This window comes from Anolis carolinensis, unplaced genomic scaffold (assembly GCF_035594765.1).
Source record: "Anolis carolinensis isolate JA03-04 unplaced genomic scaffold, rAnoCar3.1.pri scaffold_13, whole genome shotgun sequence".
Taxonomy (NCBI): Eukaryota; Metazoa; Chordata; class Lepidosauria; order Squamata; family Dactyloidae; genus Anolis; species Anolis carolinensis.
This window is the reverse complement of record NW_026943824.1, coordinates 15,273,394-15,290,121: the sequence shown is the minus strand read 5'-3', so window position 1 is coordinate 15,290,121 and position 16,728 is coordinate 15,273,394. Positions and strand designations below refer to the sequence as shown.

General features: G+C 44.6%; 1 protein-coding gene and 1 long non-coding RNA gene across 3 annotated transcripts; both read right to left on the bottom strand.

Moving 5' to 3' along the window:
* Window positions 1-1,285: 1,285 nt before the first annotated feature.
* Window positions 1,286-13,944, bottom strand: kctd5 (potassium channel tetramerization domain containing 5). 2 transcript variants are annotated; one of them, XM_003228264.3, is made up of 6 exons: window positions 13,494-13,942; window positions 7,299-7,407; window positions 6,830-6,921; window positions 6,612-6,707; window positions 5,764-5,889; window positions 1,286-2,107 (listed from the first exon to the last, which is right to left on the bottom strand). In XM_003228264.3, exons 1-6 carry the CDS (start codon window positions 13,899-13,901, stop codon window positions 2,078-2,080), a joined length of 861 nt encoding a protein of 286 aa, XP_003228312.3. In that variant the 5' UTR covers window positions 13,902-13,942; the 3' UTR covers window positions 1,286-2,077. The 2 variants fall into 2 exon arrangements, with proteins under 2 accessions (XP_003228312.3, XP_062820343.1); XM_062964273.1 differs by lacking the exon at window positions 1,286-2,107 and adding an exon at window positions 2,253-4,887 and having other exon boundaries at window positions 13,494-13,944.
* Window positions 11,097-11,811, bottom strand: LOC134294161 (uncharacterized). Its single transcript, XR_010001136.1, has 2 exons — window positions 11,669-11,811; window positions 11,097-11,614 (listed from the first exon to the last, which is right to left on the bottom strand). It is a non-coding gene; the product is annotated as an uncharacterized LOC134294161 (long non-coding RNA).
* Window positions 13,945-16,728: the final 2,784 nt, after the last annotated feature.

The window sequence follows — 16,728 nt, the reverse complement described above, 5'->3', positions numbered from 1 at the left end:
TATTCACATTGGCATGTTTTCGAACTGCTAGGTTGGCAGGAGCTGGGGCTAACAGCAGGCACTCACTCCACTCCTGGGATTTGAACCTGGCACCTTTTGGTCCACAATTTCAGCAGCTCAGCGCTTTAACACACTGTGCCACCAGGGCCCCCGAACTTTAGCTTATGGAGATCAGAAACATCTTAATATAACCTCGTTGGATGCTGGAAACCGTCCCAGGTTCTGTTAGTGGTTATCAACCACCCCATAGTTTTAATGCACTTAAGCAAATTTTTATTATGATGTACTAGATGAGATTTTATTATGTTTTCATTAATTATTTTATATTGTTTAAACATTTGCTTAGTTATTATAAGGTATATTGATGTTGTATCGTTGGTTTGATTTCTTTTGTGCGTTTTCATTAATGGCATTTTTGTGTGGAAACCGCCCTGAGTCCCCTTGGGGAGATAGAGCAGGTTATACATTATTATTATTGACACAAAAACATAGTATGACACAGCAAACGAGATCGATATGCTGGATTTCGTATCACAAAATCACAGGTCGAACACTTCCCAAGTGTTTAGGACTGTGTGATTTATTATTATTATTATTATTATTATTATTATTATTATTATTACAGTAGAGTCTCACTTATATCCAACATAAACGGGCCGGCAGAATGTTGGATAAGTGAATATGTTGGATAATGAGAGATTAAGAAAAAGCCTATTAAACATCAAAATAGGTTATGATTTTACAAATTAAGTACCAAAACATCATGTTATACAACAAATTTGACAGAAAAAGTAGTTCATTACACATTAATGCTATGTAGGAATTACTGTATTTACGAATTTAGCACCAAAATATCATGATATATTGAAAACATTGAATACAAAAATGTGTTGGATAATCCAGAACGTTGGATAAGTGAGACTCTACTGTATTATTATCTCAATGATGGTCTTTAGGGATCCAGTTTGGGAGCCACTGCTCTTTGTTGCAGATGAGACGCTGGCCCTCATTTTAAGGCAATCCGACACCCCTGGAATTGGCCAAGGAATAAGCAAACTCTGGCCCTCCAATTCTTTTGGACTTCAATTCCCACAATTCCTAACAACCTCAGGCCCTTTCCTTTTCCGCTTAAGCGGTTGAGGGGGAAAAGAAAGGAGCCTGAGGCTGTTAGGAATCATGGGAGTTAAAGTCCAAAACACCTGGAGGGCCAGAGTTTGCCCATGCCTGGTGTAGACAATAGGCAACACCAGAACGTGGCGAGTAAATATAGACTAAATGACAAATATTCTCAACAAATCCCGAAAGCCGTTTAATTCCACTGTCCCAGACACAGGCAAGAGTGCTAGAAAGCCTCCTGGGAGAGGCCGTGGCTTCCCTACAGAACAGAGCGGAAGTACAGACTCTGTTAAAAACCTATTTGGAAAACATGCTAAAAGTGTCCTTTAAACACAGTGCACTAAAAAAAAAGCTCCAGTTGTGTGTTTTCTTCACATTGAACAACACAAACCATCTGTTGTGAAACCGCAAGCGTTTGTGGCAGGCAGGGGCTGCCTTACCGAAACGCCGGGACTGCATAGATCAAGAGAATGTAGAAATGACTGTAAACATCTGGAGGGCAGGAAGCCCTCTTTCCGGCCCCTGGGCCCAGAGACCCGGGCGAAGACCCTCTGGCCTCCATCCCCACAGCGCCTTGCCAGGGCCCAAACAGGCTTGCAAAAGACAGAGAGGAAGGCCCCAAAGGGATGCACAAAAGAGGGGGCTGGTTCGGATGTAGCACCAAGTAGGTTCCCCAGGAACAGTCTCAAAGGAGGGAAACCCAAATCGGTCTCTGTCCAGCCAAACAGGCCCAGGCCAGGTCCCTCCAGAGGGAGGTGCAGCGGAGGCAACAATGCCTGCTTTGCTCCTCATTCGGTGCCCATCGTCCTCAGAGGCCTGCTCTCAAGGCTCCAGCCCAGCCACTCCTCTGGAGAAGGTCCCAGGTCCAGGTCGGCAGGAGGGATCAAGAAAGGAGGGCCTCCCTCGCAGTGCCAGGCATCTTTCCAAAGCAAGGACTCCTCCGCTCTGCGTCGGGGCACAGCTACATCCTGGAGCCTCGCTCCTGCAGGATCTGGAAGAGAGCAGGGGTGAAATGAGAGGTGGCAAAGCGCCTTAGGAGGACTCTTTGCTGGGACAAGGAGGGAAAAAAGCACTGAAGAAAAGCCCCACTGGGAGGGAGCCAGCCACCCTGGCCTTCGGACCACTCTGCGGACAAAGCAGGCCAGGCCCTATCACCGCAACCTCTGCAAAGATGACTGGACAGACTGCTGCCTGATCCTAGCAGCTTCCCACCTGAGCAAGCAAGCTTACTACATTCATGTGGCTTCCTGTTTACTTACAAGAGCCATTCCATACCAAGTGGTCTAAAACTTTTTAAAGTTCCCACTATCATGTTCTGCAATTTTGTTCAAATTTTAGCTGTAGCACCAGCTACAGGCATTAAACTTAAGTTTCTCCAAATTTGAGGTCTCAAACTGCAATAGGTTTTTTTTTTCCGTGTCAGGAGCAACCTGAGTAGCAGGAGATTACACAAACAATTAATGTTACTATTCGCACACTGCTCACCGGGGAATCTGAAACATATTTTCTGAGCCCAGTCTTGGGAGAGGCGCCCAGTCTTCTTAAACCCCTCACCTGCCCGCAACCAGAGCCCACATGCAGCTCTGCACTCTGGCTCTCAGGGAGATCCACACCTGGAATACTGTGTCCAATTCTGGGCACCGCAGTTGAAGGGAGATCTTGACAAGCTGGAATGTGTCCAGAGGAGGGCAACTAAAATGATCAAAGGTCTGGAGAACAAGCCCTATGAGGAGCGGCTTAAAGAACTGGGCATGTTTAGCCTGCAGAAGAGAAGGCTAAGAGGAGAAATGATAGCCATGTACAAATATGTGAGGGGAAGTCATAAGGAGGAGGGAGCAAGTTTGTTTTCTGCTGCCCTGGAGACTAGGACGCAGAACAATGGCTTCAAACTTCAGGAAAGAAGATTCCACCTGAACATCAGGAAGAACTTCCTCACTGTGAGAAGGGCTGTTCAGCAGTGGAACTCTCTGCCCCGGACTGTGGTGGAGGCGGCTCCTTTGGAGACTGGATGGCCATCTGTCGGGGGTGCTTTGAATGCGATTTCCTGCTTCTTGCAGGGGGTTGGACTGGATGGCCCATGAGGTCTCTTCCAACTCTACTATTCTATGATTCTATGTTTCTATCCCTACATCCCCCCTAGCTTGAGCCACCTTCAGCGTCTCCACTGGCCGCTCTGCAATACAGTCTTTGGTCGCCTCCTGAAGACAAAGCCCTTGCAAAACTACCATCTCCAGCATCTGTCCACCTCATCGCAGCCAAGAGAGAAATAGGAGACACATTCCTCCTTCCCTTCCCAGCAATGGGCCAATGTTTTGGGCAGAGGCTCAGGTCAGCAGCTGCCTTGGGAGGCACAGGAGCAGCCCTGCCAGTCAAGAGTCACAAGGAGGGAGACCAGATGACTTCACGCTAGCTGGTTAAATGGCCGGAGGGGAGAGAGCGGCTGGAGAGGCAACCCATGGAAAGGAGAGAGGGATCCTTCCACTGCTGAGGAGGGGCTTTTCCAGCTTCCCACAGAGCTCTGCCTTGAACGAAGGACAGTGGCCCCTTCCTCCTGCCAAGCTCCGCTCCTCTCCTCCTCTGATTCACTTTATTATGGAGAATAAGGAAAACGTATGGGCACATAAAGACTTTGTTAAAAAGAGTAACATTGTCAGAATCTTTGTATGACTATATAATGGATGTAAAGATTCACATGTGTGACCTAGTTCTAATCTTTTAAGAACAACACTGTAAGTTAAATCAGTGGTATTGTTTCCAGTATCACAGATGGGAAGAGAGGCTAGGAGAGAGATATTCCTAAGATCCTTTAATATACAGGTGGCTAACTGCAATGGGAGCAGTTTTTAACCCTGTAGCATAATCCTGCACCTCTATATGTGAATTGAAATGATCCGAAATCAATTCTGGGGTTTCAAATTGATTTGTAACTGATGGATGCCTTATAGAAAATAAAGGGAGCATCTGGATAGTGGGTTTAAGGATTGTGTTGTGGCCTGCAGGCTCTGTGCAACCTTTCAGCCATGGCAGAGGTTAAGATTCAGTAGTAAACCTCTTAGTTCTTGCAATGGTCCTTTCAACTGCTGTGCTGGGCCTGATATTATAAGGAAAGTACAGCACTGCATCCCAGCATCATGCACTGGGTTCAAATAACTGGTTTCTCAGCCATGAAAACCAACTGGTAGTTTGGGGTAAGTCACAGTCTCTCAGCCTCTCTTCGGCTGAGGCTCCAGAGACCCCAAGGCCACCAAGGCAGAACCAGGTCCCACTGGCAGCAGCCTAGGACTGCCTCCCCCAAATGTCACCCAGCAGTCCCCCCTCTTTGGAGCACGACTGCCAACATCGTGCCACTTGGCCCAGTCCCATCTGGCAGGGTCCCAGGAGGGACTCCAGTGGCTGCTACTTCACAGGGCCATACTGATATCCTGGCCAACCCCATCAGTGGCCTCTTTGCTTCTCCATCAGTGCTGAAACAGGGGGAGGGGGCTAGATCTACAGGCAAAAGCACTCTCAGGCCTCCCCCAATGGAGATTCACTCCCTTCACAGCAAAATGAGCCACAACGCACACTTCCATGGAAGTAACTAGCACACACTTGGGACGGAAGGAAGCCTAGAAGCACATTCCACACCTTAAGTGGGTGGGGGTTAAAGGCAGCCACAGCACAACGACACAATTCACTAGCTATAGGGGAGGGGCAGAATCCTAGTGCTCACCGTGGCACTCACACTCAATCTGAGTCATTCACATCGTAATCCGTCTCCTCGTCTTCGCTCTGAAAGGCATGCAGCGAGTGTGAAGAAAGGAAAGGGAGGAAAAGAAAAAGAGTGCAAGTTGAGTCAAGCCAAAGCCAGTGCTGGCGCCATGTGCCGTGGGCAGAGAAAGGAGAGGGAGGGTCACCGGACGAGAGAAGAGCCCTGCAGACCAAAGGAAGGAAGGAAGGACCGATGGAACAAGTGCCTCCTTTGCACAAAGGCTAATGGTAATGGAAGGGGCGCCACAGGAGCTAGTTCTGGAGCAGCCCCAGACAGAGCAGCGCAGGAGCAAAGCTGGCAACAGGGCCTGACTGGAGAGGCCCTGCAGAGTAACTTCCTAGCCTTTCCCTGCTTTTGCTCCACCTCCTCACACGGTCTTCTTTCTTTAGCCAAAGTTCACTCACAGCCACAAGCGAGAGACCTAGCTGCTTTATGCCATGGTGAAAGAAAACAGGAACTCATCTTCATAAGCAGTATTAGTTTTTTTTAGAATTGAGAAGAACATGCACAGATGCAGCTTCAGACATGAAGACTACACCACAACATCCCCTTGTCCTTTTCTGAGCCTTTTGTATAGCTGGAATTTTTCTTTTTAACATATGAAGCCCCCAGAGCATCACTAAGTCTCAGGTGCTTCCTTCACAAATGAGCAGCCTGTTGCCTCTTTGCAAAGAGAGGGATCATCAAAAAGCAAAGGTAGTGAGTGACAGAGCAACAAGCTGGCTTCTGCCTTATCTAATACACAGCTTGTTAATTTGGAAAATCAGCAGACCCCAAGGCAGCAACCAACGTAAGCACCAGCTTCATGTGCTTACAAGCAACAGCAGTAGCAGCAGCAGCTCATAGGCCCCTGGGGCTGTTCAGAGATAGGGGTTACCCCTTGTCCCTTGGCTCACCTTTGCCTTCTCGCTGGGTTCGCTGGCCATGCCATAGGGAGTGTTATGCAGCTCCTTGGAGACGACACACAAGAACTCAGCCTGGTCTTCATTCCCATAGTTATAGGAGGATCCAATGCTGACCAGCTGGAAGAGAGGAAGAAAGGCTCAGGGCAAATAATAATAATAACAACAATAATAACAATAATGATGATATTTTTATTCCCTGCCATCATCTCCCTGAAGAGACTTGGGGCGGCTTACATGCAGAATTAAACCCAGAACAACAGAGTTTACCAAATTGAAACACAGTTAAAAACATTAAAAACATATAAAATGCAATTAGACAAGGTGTAAAAACATCATTAAAATGTATTACAAGCAACTCTCAAACAACCACTAACCAGAAATATGGTGGGCATGATCAAACTTAAAAAGGGCTGGGTCTGGCCTTGTGCAAAAACAGAAGTATCGGGCCAGGGACAGGGATAAAGTACTGAGTACAATCTATCGGTCAGTTGGGGCTGGGTGGCAAAGGTTCTGGCCTTCGACGCAACAAGAGGCAGCGGGACAGAGGATGCGGCAGCTGCACCAAGGGTTCTGCACCCACCAGATGCCCATTATAATGGAGTCCTGGAAGACCTGGGTTCAAGAACCTGGAACAAAGCCCCAGGGCAGCCCTTCTTCATCCCCAAACACAGAAAGAAAAACACTGGTCTTTCTTTTGGAGTTTTATGTGAGGTTGACTGAGCACCAAAGAGCCCTAGAATGGCAAGGACAAAAGCTGCAGGATCACGGCCCTGTGTCCCTAATAGCCTGCCCTGCCCTCTTTGTCCTTTGCCCCCAGCAGTCGACTCACTGTTCCTTACCTGTTCAAACTTCCAGCCATCGGACATGGTGGAGACCATCTGGGTCAACTCTTCCTCCTGGCACTGGAGCACCCGGTAAACATGCTTGATGGGCACCTGAGGGAGAAACACACATGATGTGGAGAGAAGGAAGGAAGGAGGGAGGGAAGGAAGGAGCAGGAAGAAAGAGAGCAAAATGCCAGGTCCAAAAGGAAATGGAATGATTAAGAGGGTCTCACCTGTGAGGTTTTGCTGTCTCTTTCCCTTATTTTATCCTTCACCAATTTGATTAACGACGTGATGTTGTAGAATTCGGCTTCTTCAAGCACACCTGATACAAAAATATTTCCATTAGCTCTGATCTCTATTAGCTCTGGGGCCTTTTCTGCCTGGAACTCAATGGGGCCGAAGCCCTGAGGTGAAAGCAATAGCAGCGTGATAGGAACCCAAGGGATTGGAAGAAGTTAACTAGCCGCTGTCAAGGGCTGCTAAGGCCCCAAGCGTTGCAACCTTCCAGCCATTTGCACTCCAGGCCCTGTTTCTAAAGCACCACTAAAGGCTCCAGTCCAGGCAATTAGTATGCAAAGGCAACCAGAAGCTGCCAAACCGGAAGGCCTTGCTTGCGTTACTCCTGAAAAGAGGACTCCATCAGTAAACACCACAAAAGCCTCCCCACAAACCATTTCCCTCCGCAGTTATAACACCTACCTTCCTCTGCAAGGTCTTTATTGATAACCAGCTTCCCGTGTCGGAGATAGTTCAAGACTGGCCCAAAGTAAGTCGGGTCCCTGTCTATTAAGTAGGCACCTGTTTCATCCTAATTTACAAAAGAGATATTTATTTAGTTGATGTCTTAGCACGCCTTTTAAAAATATTCCCAAGATTATGATTATGACATTTTTTTTAAAAAAATGCTGAAATTACTGTTTTTCCTATTAATGTATGGAATCTAGCTCTTTAAGGGCAACCTACCAGAGTCATGTTTTAATTTTTACTAGGTATGTTTGTTACCTGTCTTGAGTCCCTAGTTGGAGAAAAAGAGGAAAAGAAATGCAATTATTATTATTATTAATGATGATATTGTGCATTAATGATGATATTGTGCCTTGAGTCCCTATAGGGAGAAAGATGGGATAGAAATAACATTGGTAACAATAGTAATGGTGATAATAATGTTGTTAGCTGCCCTGAGTCTCTATTTGCAGAAAGGGGGATGGAAATAAAACAATAATAATAATAATAATAGCTGATACATCACATAGTCCTATAGTCTTAGACACTTGGGAAGTGTCCGATGTGTGATACAATACAACAGCCAACATAGTGATCTTGTTTGCAGTATACTAATCTTGTTGTGTATCAAATAATAATAATAATAATAATAATAATAATAATAATAATAATAATAATAATAATATACAGTAGAGTCTCACTTATCCAACATAAACGGGCCGGTAGAACGTTGGATAAGTGAATATGTTGGATAATAAGCAGGGATTAAGGAAAAGCCTATTAAACATCAAATTAGGTTATGATTTTACAAATTAAGCACCAAAACATCATGTTATACAACAAATCTGTCAGAAGAAGTAGTTCAATACGCAGTAATGCTATGTAGTAATTACTGTATTTACGAATTTAGCACCAAAATATCATGATATATTGAAAACATCGACAACAAAAAAGCATTGGATAATCCAGAACGTTGGAGAAGTGAGTGTTGGATAAGTGAGACTCTACTGTAATAATAAAAATAATATTAGCTGACTTGAGTCCATATGGGGGGAAAGGTGGAATAGAAATAATGTGTTGTCAAAGGCTTTCATGGCCAGGATCACAGTGTTGTTGTATGTTTTCCGGGCTGTACGGCCATGTTACAGACGTTTCGCCCACATCTATGGCAGGCATCCTCAGAGGTTGTGAGGTACACAATCACATAACTCACAACCTCTGAGGATGCCTGCCATAGATGTGGGCGAAACGTCAGAAGAGATTACTTCTGGAACATGGCCATACAGCCCGGAAAACATACAACAACACAGAAATAATGATACTATTGCTATTGCTGCTGCTATGAAAAGTGCCAATGTTGTTAGTCACCTTGAGTCCCTATTTGCAGAAAAGGGGGGGGGGGGGGAAGAGACATTATTTTAAAATAATAACAACGATGATGATAGACCTTCATACCAAAAAAAGGGCAGCATACAGTTTTATCTGAGAAATGAATTCCAAGTTCAGACATTTAAAAGTTTCCTTGAACCAACCAGATTTTCTTGCTTTTTTTCTTTTGTCAATGGGAACAATCCAAACCACAATCCCTTATGGTTCCCAGAACAAGTGGGGAACTATGCTCCGGGGTGGTCCATATGGGCCATAACTGGGAGCCTACTGTCTGCCTGCCTTCCTTGCCAGCAGAAACCCTCTGGCTGCTCAGGAGATAGCACTGGCTTTGTGAGAGGTGTTGCTCTCCAAACATTGTGAAACCCCAAAGCACAAGGGAAACAGGACATTCTTGAAGACAACAACCTGGGCAAGTCCAGACGTGCTCCCTAATGTGATCGATATGATCCCTGGGGTGAATCAGGGGAAGGGAGGCAAGACAGGATCTGCACCTGAGCCCGTCCTCTGAAGCATAAAAGAGATTAAAAGGTTTGCTCTTTGCACAATGATAATTTGGGTGGTTTTTATAAATGGTTGTATGTGCTTTTATGTTAATTATTTATTTATTTATTTGCTGCTGTTGTCGACCGCGTTTTAGGGGATCGGGCCCTTAAGGAGAGACCCGATCCGGTCCTGAGAGAACGGACCTTGGCAAAGCCAAAAGGAGAATTACGAGCCGCAATACAACCTGAAGCCGAAATGAAGAAGGTCCGCCAAAGTTGAAGGAAAATCCGCCAAGGAGTCTTTATTGAGCAATTCAGCTGAAGAGGACTCTAGTAGTGATCATTCGGTCTACTAGGGTACCATACAATCAAAATAAAGCCATATTTATACAAAATTTCATTCTGACAGCCCTTTGAATTTCCCGCCCTGCTCCCCCGCCCATCTGATCATTGATAGGCTAGAAGGTTGAACGAGGCGGGCTTTCGTTTCCCGCCTTGCTCCGTTGGCCCAATAGGAAGCTGCCTTTTGTCTCTACTCGGGCCAATCAGGAAAGAGAAGGCGGGAGTTGTTGAAACAATGAGGTGACAGGGCAGGAACTATCGGATTAAGTCCTGCTAGACCGATTTCTAAAGGGTGATTAATGGCAGCAATCAAGGGTGTCCGGGTTTCTGTCACGTATACAGATTTTAGATATGCCTTGGGGTGTCAGAGGTGGAAGTAAAGATGGGTGGTGATGAGCCATATTGACAGGCTCTGCAGGGCGCCTTCCTGAGGTGTCCTGGATTTTCCTTTGGGTGAGATATGACAATGTTTGCCTTGGGGCGAATCACCTTTAGGTCAACACTCCGAATTCGGCGACTCAAGCCCTATATTGTCCATGCAATTTGAATTTGATTGGATTTAGCGGTGGCAGATTATCCTTTTGTTTTTGGGAAAGGAAGCCTGGGTCATAGGAAATGGGATAAGTTCTGGGGTTCAGGTTGAGTTCAAAATATTTCCTATTTGATTTCATGATTTGACAATTATATGAAATAAAATGAAAAATAAAATAAAGTTGGAATATAAACCATGCTGGGAAAAATACATATTTTCCGGGGATTCCAAAGAGTACAAATACATATAGGCAGATAGATAGATTTCATGGAAATAAGGGAGAATTCATAAAAGTGAGTTACATTTCATAAAGGGGAATCATGAATGATATAAACAATTGAAAATATTTGATAAGAACGAAGTTCATAACATCTGGAGAACCCAGCATGGAAATTCATAAAAGTGGAGTTTTAGCAGCATGATTTTACAATTCATGAAGTTGTTATCTCTTGCCCCGCCTATAAGCATATTTATACTATGGGGAGATTGGGCGGGGCCTCCGCCAAAAAAGTTTCATCTAAAGCTTCTAGAAGGTTCCGAAATCTGCGCAGGCGCATTGGGTAAACCATATGTGCGCATTTCACAGACAACATGTAAGAAGAATATTTGATAAGAACGAAGTTCATAACATCTGGAGAACCCAGCATGGAAATTCATAAAAGTGGAGTTTTAGCAGCATGATTTTACAATTCATGAAGTTGTTATCTCTTGCCTCAGGCTAAAAGGTCAAACACCTTTTGTGCAGAGAGTCACAGTAAACTCCAGTAAAAAGTCTCAATCACCTTCTACTATAAATATATGGAATATAGAACATAAAGTCTTGATTTTTGAACTATCTTTTACAAAGTCCTGGGGGGGGGGGGTCACCTCGTTCACACTACATTTATATCCCGCTCTTCTCACCCCGGAGGGGACTCAGAGTGGCTTACAACAAATCAAATGTATATACAATATATTATTAGCACAGCACAATATAAGTATTAAATTACTATATTGTACTATATCATTATATAATAATAATAATAATAATAATAATAATAAAAAAACTTTATTTATATACCGCCCTATCTCCCGGATGGGACTCAGGGCAGTTTCCAATAATAAAAACAACACAAACATTACATAACAAACATAATAACACATTATTAAGCAAAGTAAAAATACAATTATAGAAATAAATAACACTTACATGACCTGATCAAGGGGACGGGAACCATAACCCAATATATTAAAATGTATCATTTTAAGTTAGAGAAATCTTGTGCAATATATTCAGGCCCAGAAATCGGCGGTATTCCAATCTAATTACTGAAAAACCTGCCGACACCACCAGGTCTTCAGTTCCTTACGGAAATTGGATAATGTAGGGGATTGTCTGATCTCTTTTGGCAATGCATTCCATACAACAAAAAGAAAAGAAAAATAAAGTCCCAATTAGAGGGAGAGGAATAATTGTTTTTATCCAATTGCTGCCAGTTAGAAGGCTAAGCTCCGTCCACTTGGTCTCCTAGCAACCCACTCAGCCCAGGGGAAAGGCAGAGTTAGGCCTCACTTAGGCCTCTTCCACACTGCCTATAAAATACAGATTATCTGATTTTAACTGGATTATATGGCAGTGTAGACTCAAGGCCTTTCCACACAGCTATATAACCCATTTATAATGGACGTAATGTCAGGGGGAAACCTTTACCGTTTACCTTAACTACCACCAATTCCTCAATACTTTATTTCCCATACCACCAGACTACGCGTGGCCGGGCACAGCTAGTATATAATAAATGTTCATTTTTTTGTTCAACAATATATGTGAATTCTTCATGGAAAAATAAGACATCTCCTGAAAATAAGACCTAGCACACCTTCGGGAGCAAAAATTAATATAAGACACTGTCTTATTTTCAGGGAAACACGGTAGTTGATATATTTTCTTGTATCTTGCAGGGGGTTGGACTGGATGGCCCGTGAGGTCTCTTCCAACTCTATGATTCTATTGTAGGGAACATGGGCCAGAAAATAGTAGATTATTGCCTATATAGCTTTGCCTCTGCATATATCACATAGCCTTTATATAGACAATATAAGCACTTTGTATGAATCAAAGTAGAATGTGCAATCCAGGACCTGTGCCCCTCCTCTTCCTGTGGGCTGGTGCCTTCCTTCAGGAAGTTCCAGAGAGAGAAGAAAGCTCAGAGTAAACAAGTTAGGTCATTGATATCACTTGTGCCAAAGTAGGTGTGAAAGGTGGAAAAGAGTCTCAGCCATTGGTCAGTTCTAGATAAGGCTGAGATATAAAATTCTTTGTTTGCTACGACATGCTTTGCTACGGCCATTTGGATGGTATGGACCCACAAAATGTGGGTACCTACGGCTGTTTTGCCTTATCATCAGCTATGAGATTAGGCAAGCCCCCACATTAGCAGCCTTCAAGAAAGACTTGAAAACATGGCTCTTCTGTTGTGCTTTTGGAGAGTAACTATCTGATATTTCTTTTCCGTTGCTCCCTCTAATATCTATCCTCCAGACTACCCCACTTCCTTATGACTCTGTTCGCTGTGGTTTTTTATTCTTATGTCTCTCTCACCCCGAGTTTTAACTTAATGTTCATGTGGTCCGCCCTTGTTTTTCATTGTTTCCTTGATTTATTTTGTAATGGATATTATTATTTATTGTATTGCTTATTGTGTTGTGATGTGTTGTTCTTTTATATGTTGCTTATATTGTATTGTTTGGGGCATGGCCACATGTAAGCCGCCCTGAGTCCCCGTTGGGGAGATGGTGGTGGGGTATAAATAAAGACTTATTATCATTATTATTATTATTGTTATTATTATTATAATAAAAGGCTTGTTTTATTGCTCTCCTGGAATTCTCTCTTTTACTCCCTCTCTGGGCTAGTCCCCTACACCAGGGGTCCTCAAACTTTTTAGGTGGAGGGCCGATTCACAATCCCGCAGACTGTTAGGGGGCCGGACTATGATGAAATAGTCGAAAATTAAGATTGTTGTTGTTGTGTGCCTTCAAGTAATTTCAGACTTAGGTCAACCCGAAGTCTAAAGTTTAGGACAAAGGCCAGGTCAATGACCTTGGAGGGCTGCATCTGGCCCCCGGGCCTTAGTTTGGAGACCCCTGCCCTACACTATGATTCTACGTTTTTGTCTTGGTCCCCTATGTGAGCCACCCCGAGTCCCCTTTAAGAGATAGGATGGAATACAAACAAAGTTATTATTGTTGTTGTTATTATTAAGAACAGCTCTACAGAATCAACCCTGTGTCTCTATGCCAGACCTGGGCAAACTTCGGCCCTCCCTCCAGGTGTTTTGGACTTCAACTCCCAGCAGCCTCAGACCCTTTTCCCCCTCAGCCTCTTAGCGGTCCATAACGCCTGGAGGGAGGGCCCAGGTTGGCCCAGGCCTGCTTTATACCCACCTTGTCGGAGTCGAGGTCGGGGTCGGCCTGGCAGAGGCGGAAGAGGAAGCTCTTGGGGTCGCGGCAGAGCGTCTGCCGGGTGGTCAGGAAGCAGGTGCCGCCCACGTTCAGCCGGACCCACTTCCCGGGCGCCGAAGAGGCCAAGGCCGGGGCAGGGCCGGGCCCCAAGCGGCAGGACTGAGGCGCCGCCGCCACGGAAGAAGCCGGAGCCGAGGCCAAGGGAGGGCCGCCCCAGGAGAGCAGCGACGAGGAGGACGACGACGAGGAGGACGACGACGAGCCGCTGGAGCTGGAGCTGGAGCACCGGCGGCGGCACGAGGAGGCCGAGGAGGAGGAGGAGGAAGGCGGCCCGAGGGGCGCTGGCGGCGGAGGAGCCATGGGCAGCTCGCAGGAGCTCTCCGCCGCCATCTTGGCTGCGCGCCGGAAGTGACGCGACACAAAGGCGTGCCCCGAGCCGAGAATGTGCGAGGGCGCATGCGCAGAAGAGAAGCTTCAAAAGATGAGGAAACTCAATTGCTTTGAATTCCCCATGTTCCAGAAACATTCTCTCCTGACGTTTCGCCCACCTCTATGGCAGGCATCCTCAGAGGTTGTGAGGACAGTTAGAAACTAGGCAAGTGGGGTTTATATATCTGTGCAAAGTCCAGGGTGGGAGAAAGAACTCTTTGTCTGCTGGAGGCAAGTGTAAATGTTTCGATTGGCCCTCTTATTAGCACCCAATAGCTTTTCAACTTCAAGGTCTGGCTACTGCCTGCCTGGGGGAATCCTTTGTTGGGAGGTATTAGCTGGCCCTGATTGTTTTCTGTCTGGAATATTTATTGATTTATTTGCACTCTTAGCACTTTGGCCTAGATTCTTTGAACCTTATTCATGATTTTAACATTTTATCTTGTATGTGGTTTTTATGACTTGTTTTTATGGTTTGATTATAGGTTTTATTGGTTTCTTGTCTTGTTTTTATTGTTCTATTTGGGCTTGTCCCCATGTAAATCGCTCCGAGTCCCTTCAGGGAGATGGGGCGGGGTATAAGAATAAAAATATTTATTTATTTCTGGTGTTTCTACCCCGCCCTTCTCCCCTAGGGGACTCAGGGCGGCTTAAGGGTTAGAGTTATTATTATTATTGTTGTTATTATTATTACAATACTTATATCCCGCCCTTCTCACCCATAGGGGACTCAGGGCGGCTTACAATAAAACACAATATAAAAATATTACAGACAATTCAATCAATTAAAATTAAATACATTGAACATTTTCTGAGCATTACTCTTTACAGTAGAGTCTCACTTATCCAACATAAACAGGCCGGCAGAATGTTGGATAAGCGAATATGTTGGATAATAAGGAGGGATTGAGGAAAAGCCTATTAAACATCAAATTAGGTTATGATTTTACAAATTAAGCACCAAAACTTCATGTTATACAACAAATTTGACAGAAAAAGTAGTTCAATACACAGTAATGCTATGTAGTAATTACTGTATTTACGAATTTAGCACCAAAATATCACGATGTATTGAAAACATTGACGACAAAAATGTGTTGGATAAGCGAATGTTGGATAAGCAAGACTCTACTGTATTTACTGTCCTGATTTACTCTCTCCTGGATATTATTCCACAGGTATATATTCAGGAAGAGCCTGAAAACCTGGCTCTTCACACAGGCCTTTGGTTAAAGACTGCCCATCCCCATAACAATTATGTTCCTTGTGTACATAATTATGTACAATGGCTTCAAACTACAGGAAAGGAGATTCCACCTGAACATCAGGAAGAACTTCCTCACTGTGAGAAGGGCTGTTCGACAGTGGAACTCTCTCCCCGGGGCCGTGGTGGACGCTCCTTCCTTGGAGGCTTTTAAGCAGAGGCTGGATGGCCATCTGTCGGGGGTGCTTTGAATGCGATTTCCTGCTTCTTGGCAGGGGGTTGGACTGGATGGCCCATGAGGTCTCTTCCAACTCTACTATTCTATGATTCTATGATCCTTGACCATTTCTGCATCGGTTGCACTTTTCCTGGCTAATTTGACATGAACTCAGGGCCTCGTCAATCCCAAATTGATCTCCAACAAATTTGCAGCACTTTATTCTGTTATCTTGAGTTTACAACTTTTATAATGTGCACTTTACTTAGTCTATTATTATATCATTTAGCACCAAAATATCATGATATATTGAAAAACATTGACTACAAAAATGCCCTGGATAATCCAGAACCTTGGATAAGCGAGTATTGGATAAGTGAGAATCTACTGTAATTGTAACTGGTTTAAAATGTTTTTAATATTTAATGTTTATATCTTATTTCTGGATGTTATTATGCTTTGTGTGATTTTTGTGTTGCGTTTTATGTTAAATGTGTTTTGATTTGTATTGTATTATATTTATACACTGTATTTGCAATGTGGCACACTGAAGTGGCCAAACTGTAAGCCGCTCTGAGTCCCCTTTGGGGTGAAAAAGCAGGCTAGAAATATAGTAAATAAAGTAAATAATAAATTATTGCGCTATGGGAGATGACACAGCGTCTCAAAGCAAGGAGGGGAGTGGTCTGCAGAGCCTTTCCCACCCCAAAGCCTTCATGGTGGCCGAGGCCCTCTCCTCGAGTGGAAGACCACAGAAAGTGCCTGCCAGCTCTGGTCAAAGACAAGCTCCTTGACCAGAAGGAGCCACTCACTCAGCCCTTTCTGCCTCCAGCAGGTCCAGTCCCAAAGCGGAGAACAAAGGTCTGCGGCTGCTGATCTGCTGGGGATCCTTTGGGGCCAGCCACCCGCCCACGTGGAAAGGAAAGGTAGCTTATGAGAACAGGGTTGTTGTATGTCTTTCGGGCTGTGTAGCCATGTTCCAGAAGTATTCTCTCCTGATGTTTCGCCCACATCTATGGCAGGCATCCTCAGAGGTTGTGAGGCATGGAGAGACTAGGTAAATATATATCTGTGGAGAGTCCAGGGTATGACAAGAGTCCTTTGTCAGTTGGAAGTCAGTGTTAATGTTTGCAGTTAATCACCCTAATTTGCAGTTAATCACCCTAATTAGCATTGGAAAGGTCTGTCTCTTGCCTAGGGGCATCCTTTGGAGGGCAGAGGAGCCCTAAGGACGGCTAATGACTCTGAACAAAGGCAAGAGACAAACCTTTCCAATGCTAATTAGGGTGATTAACTGCAAACATTAACACTGACTTCCAACTGACAAAAGACTCTTGTTACACCCTGGACTCTCCACAGATATATAT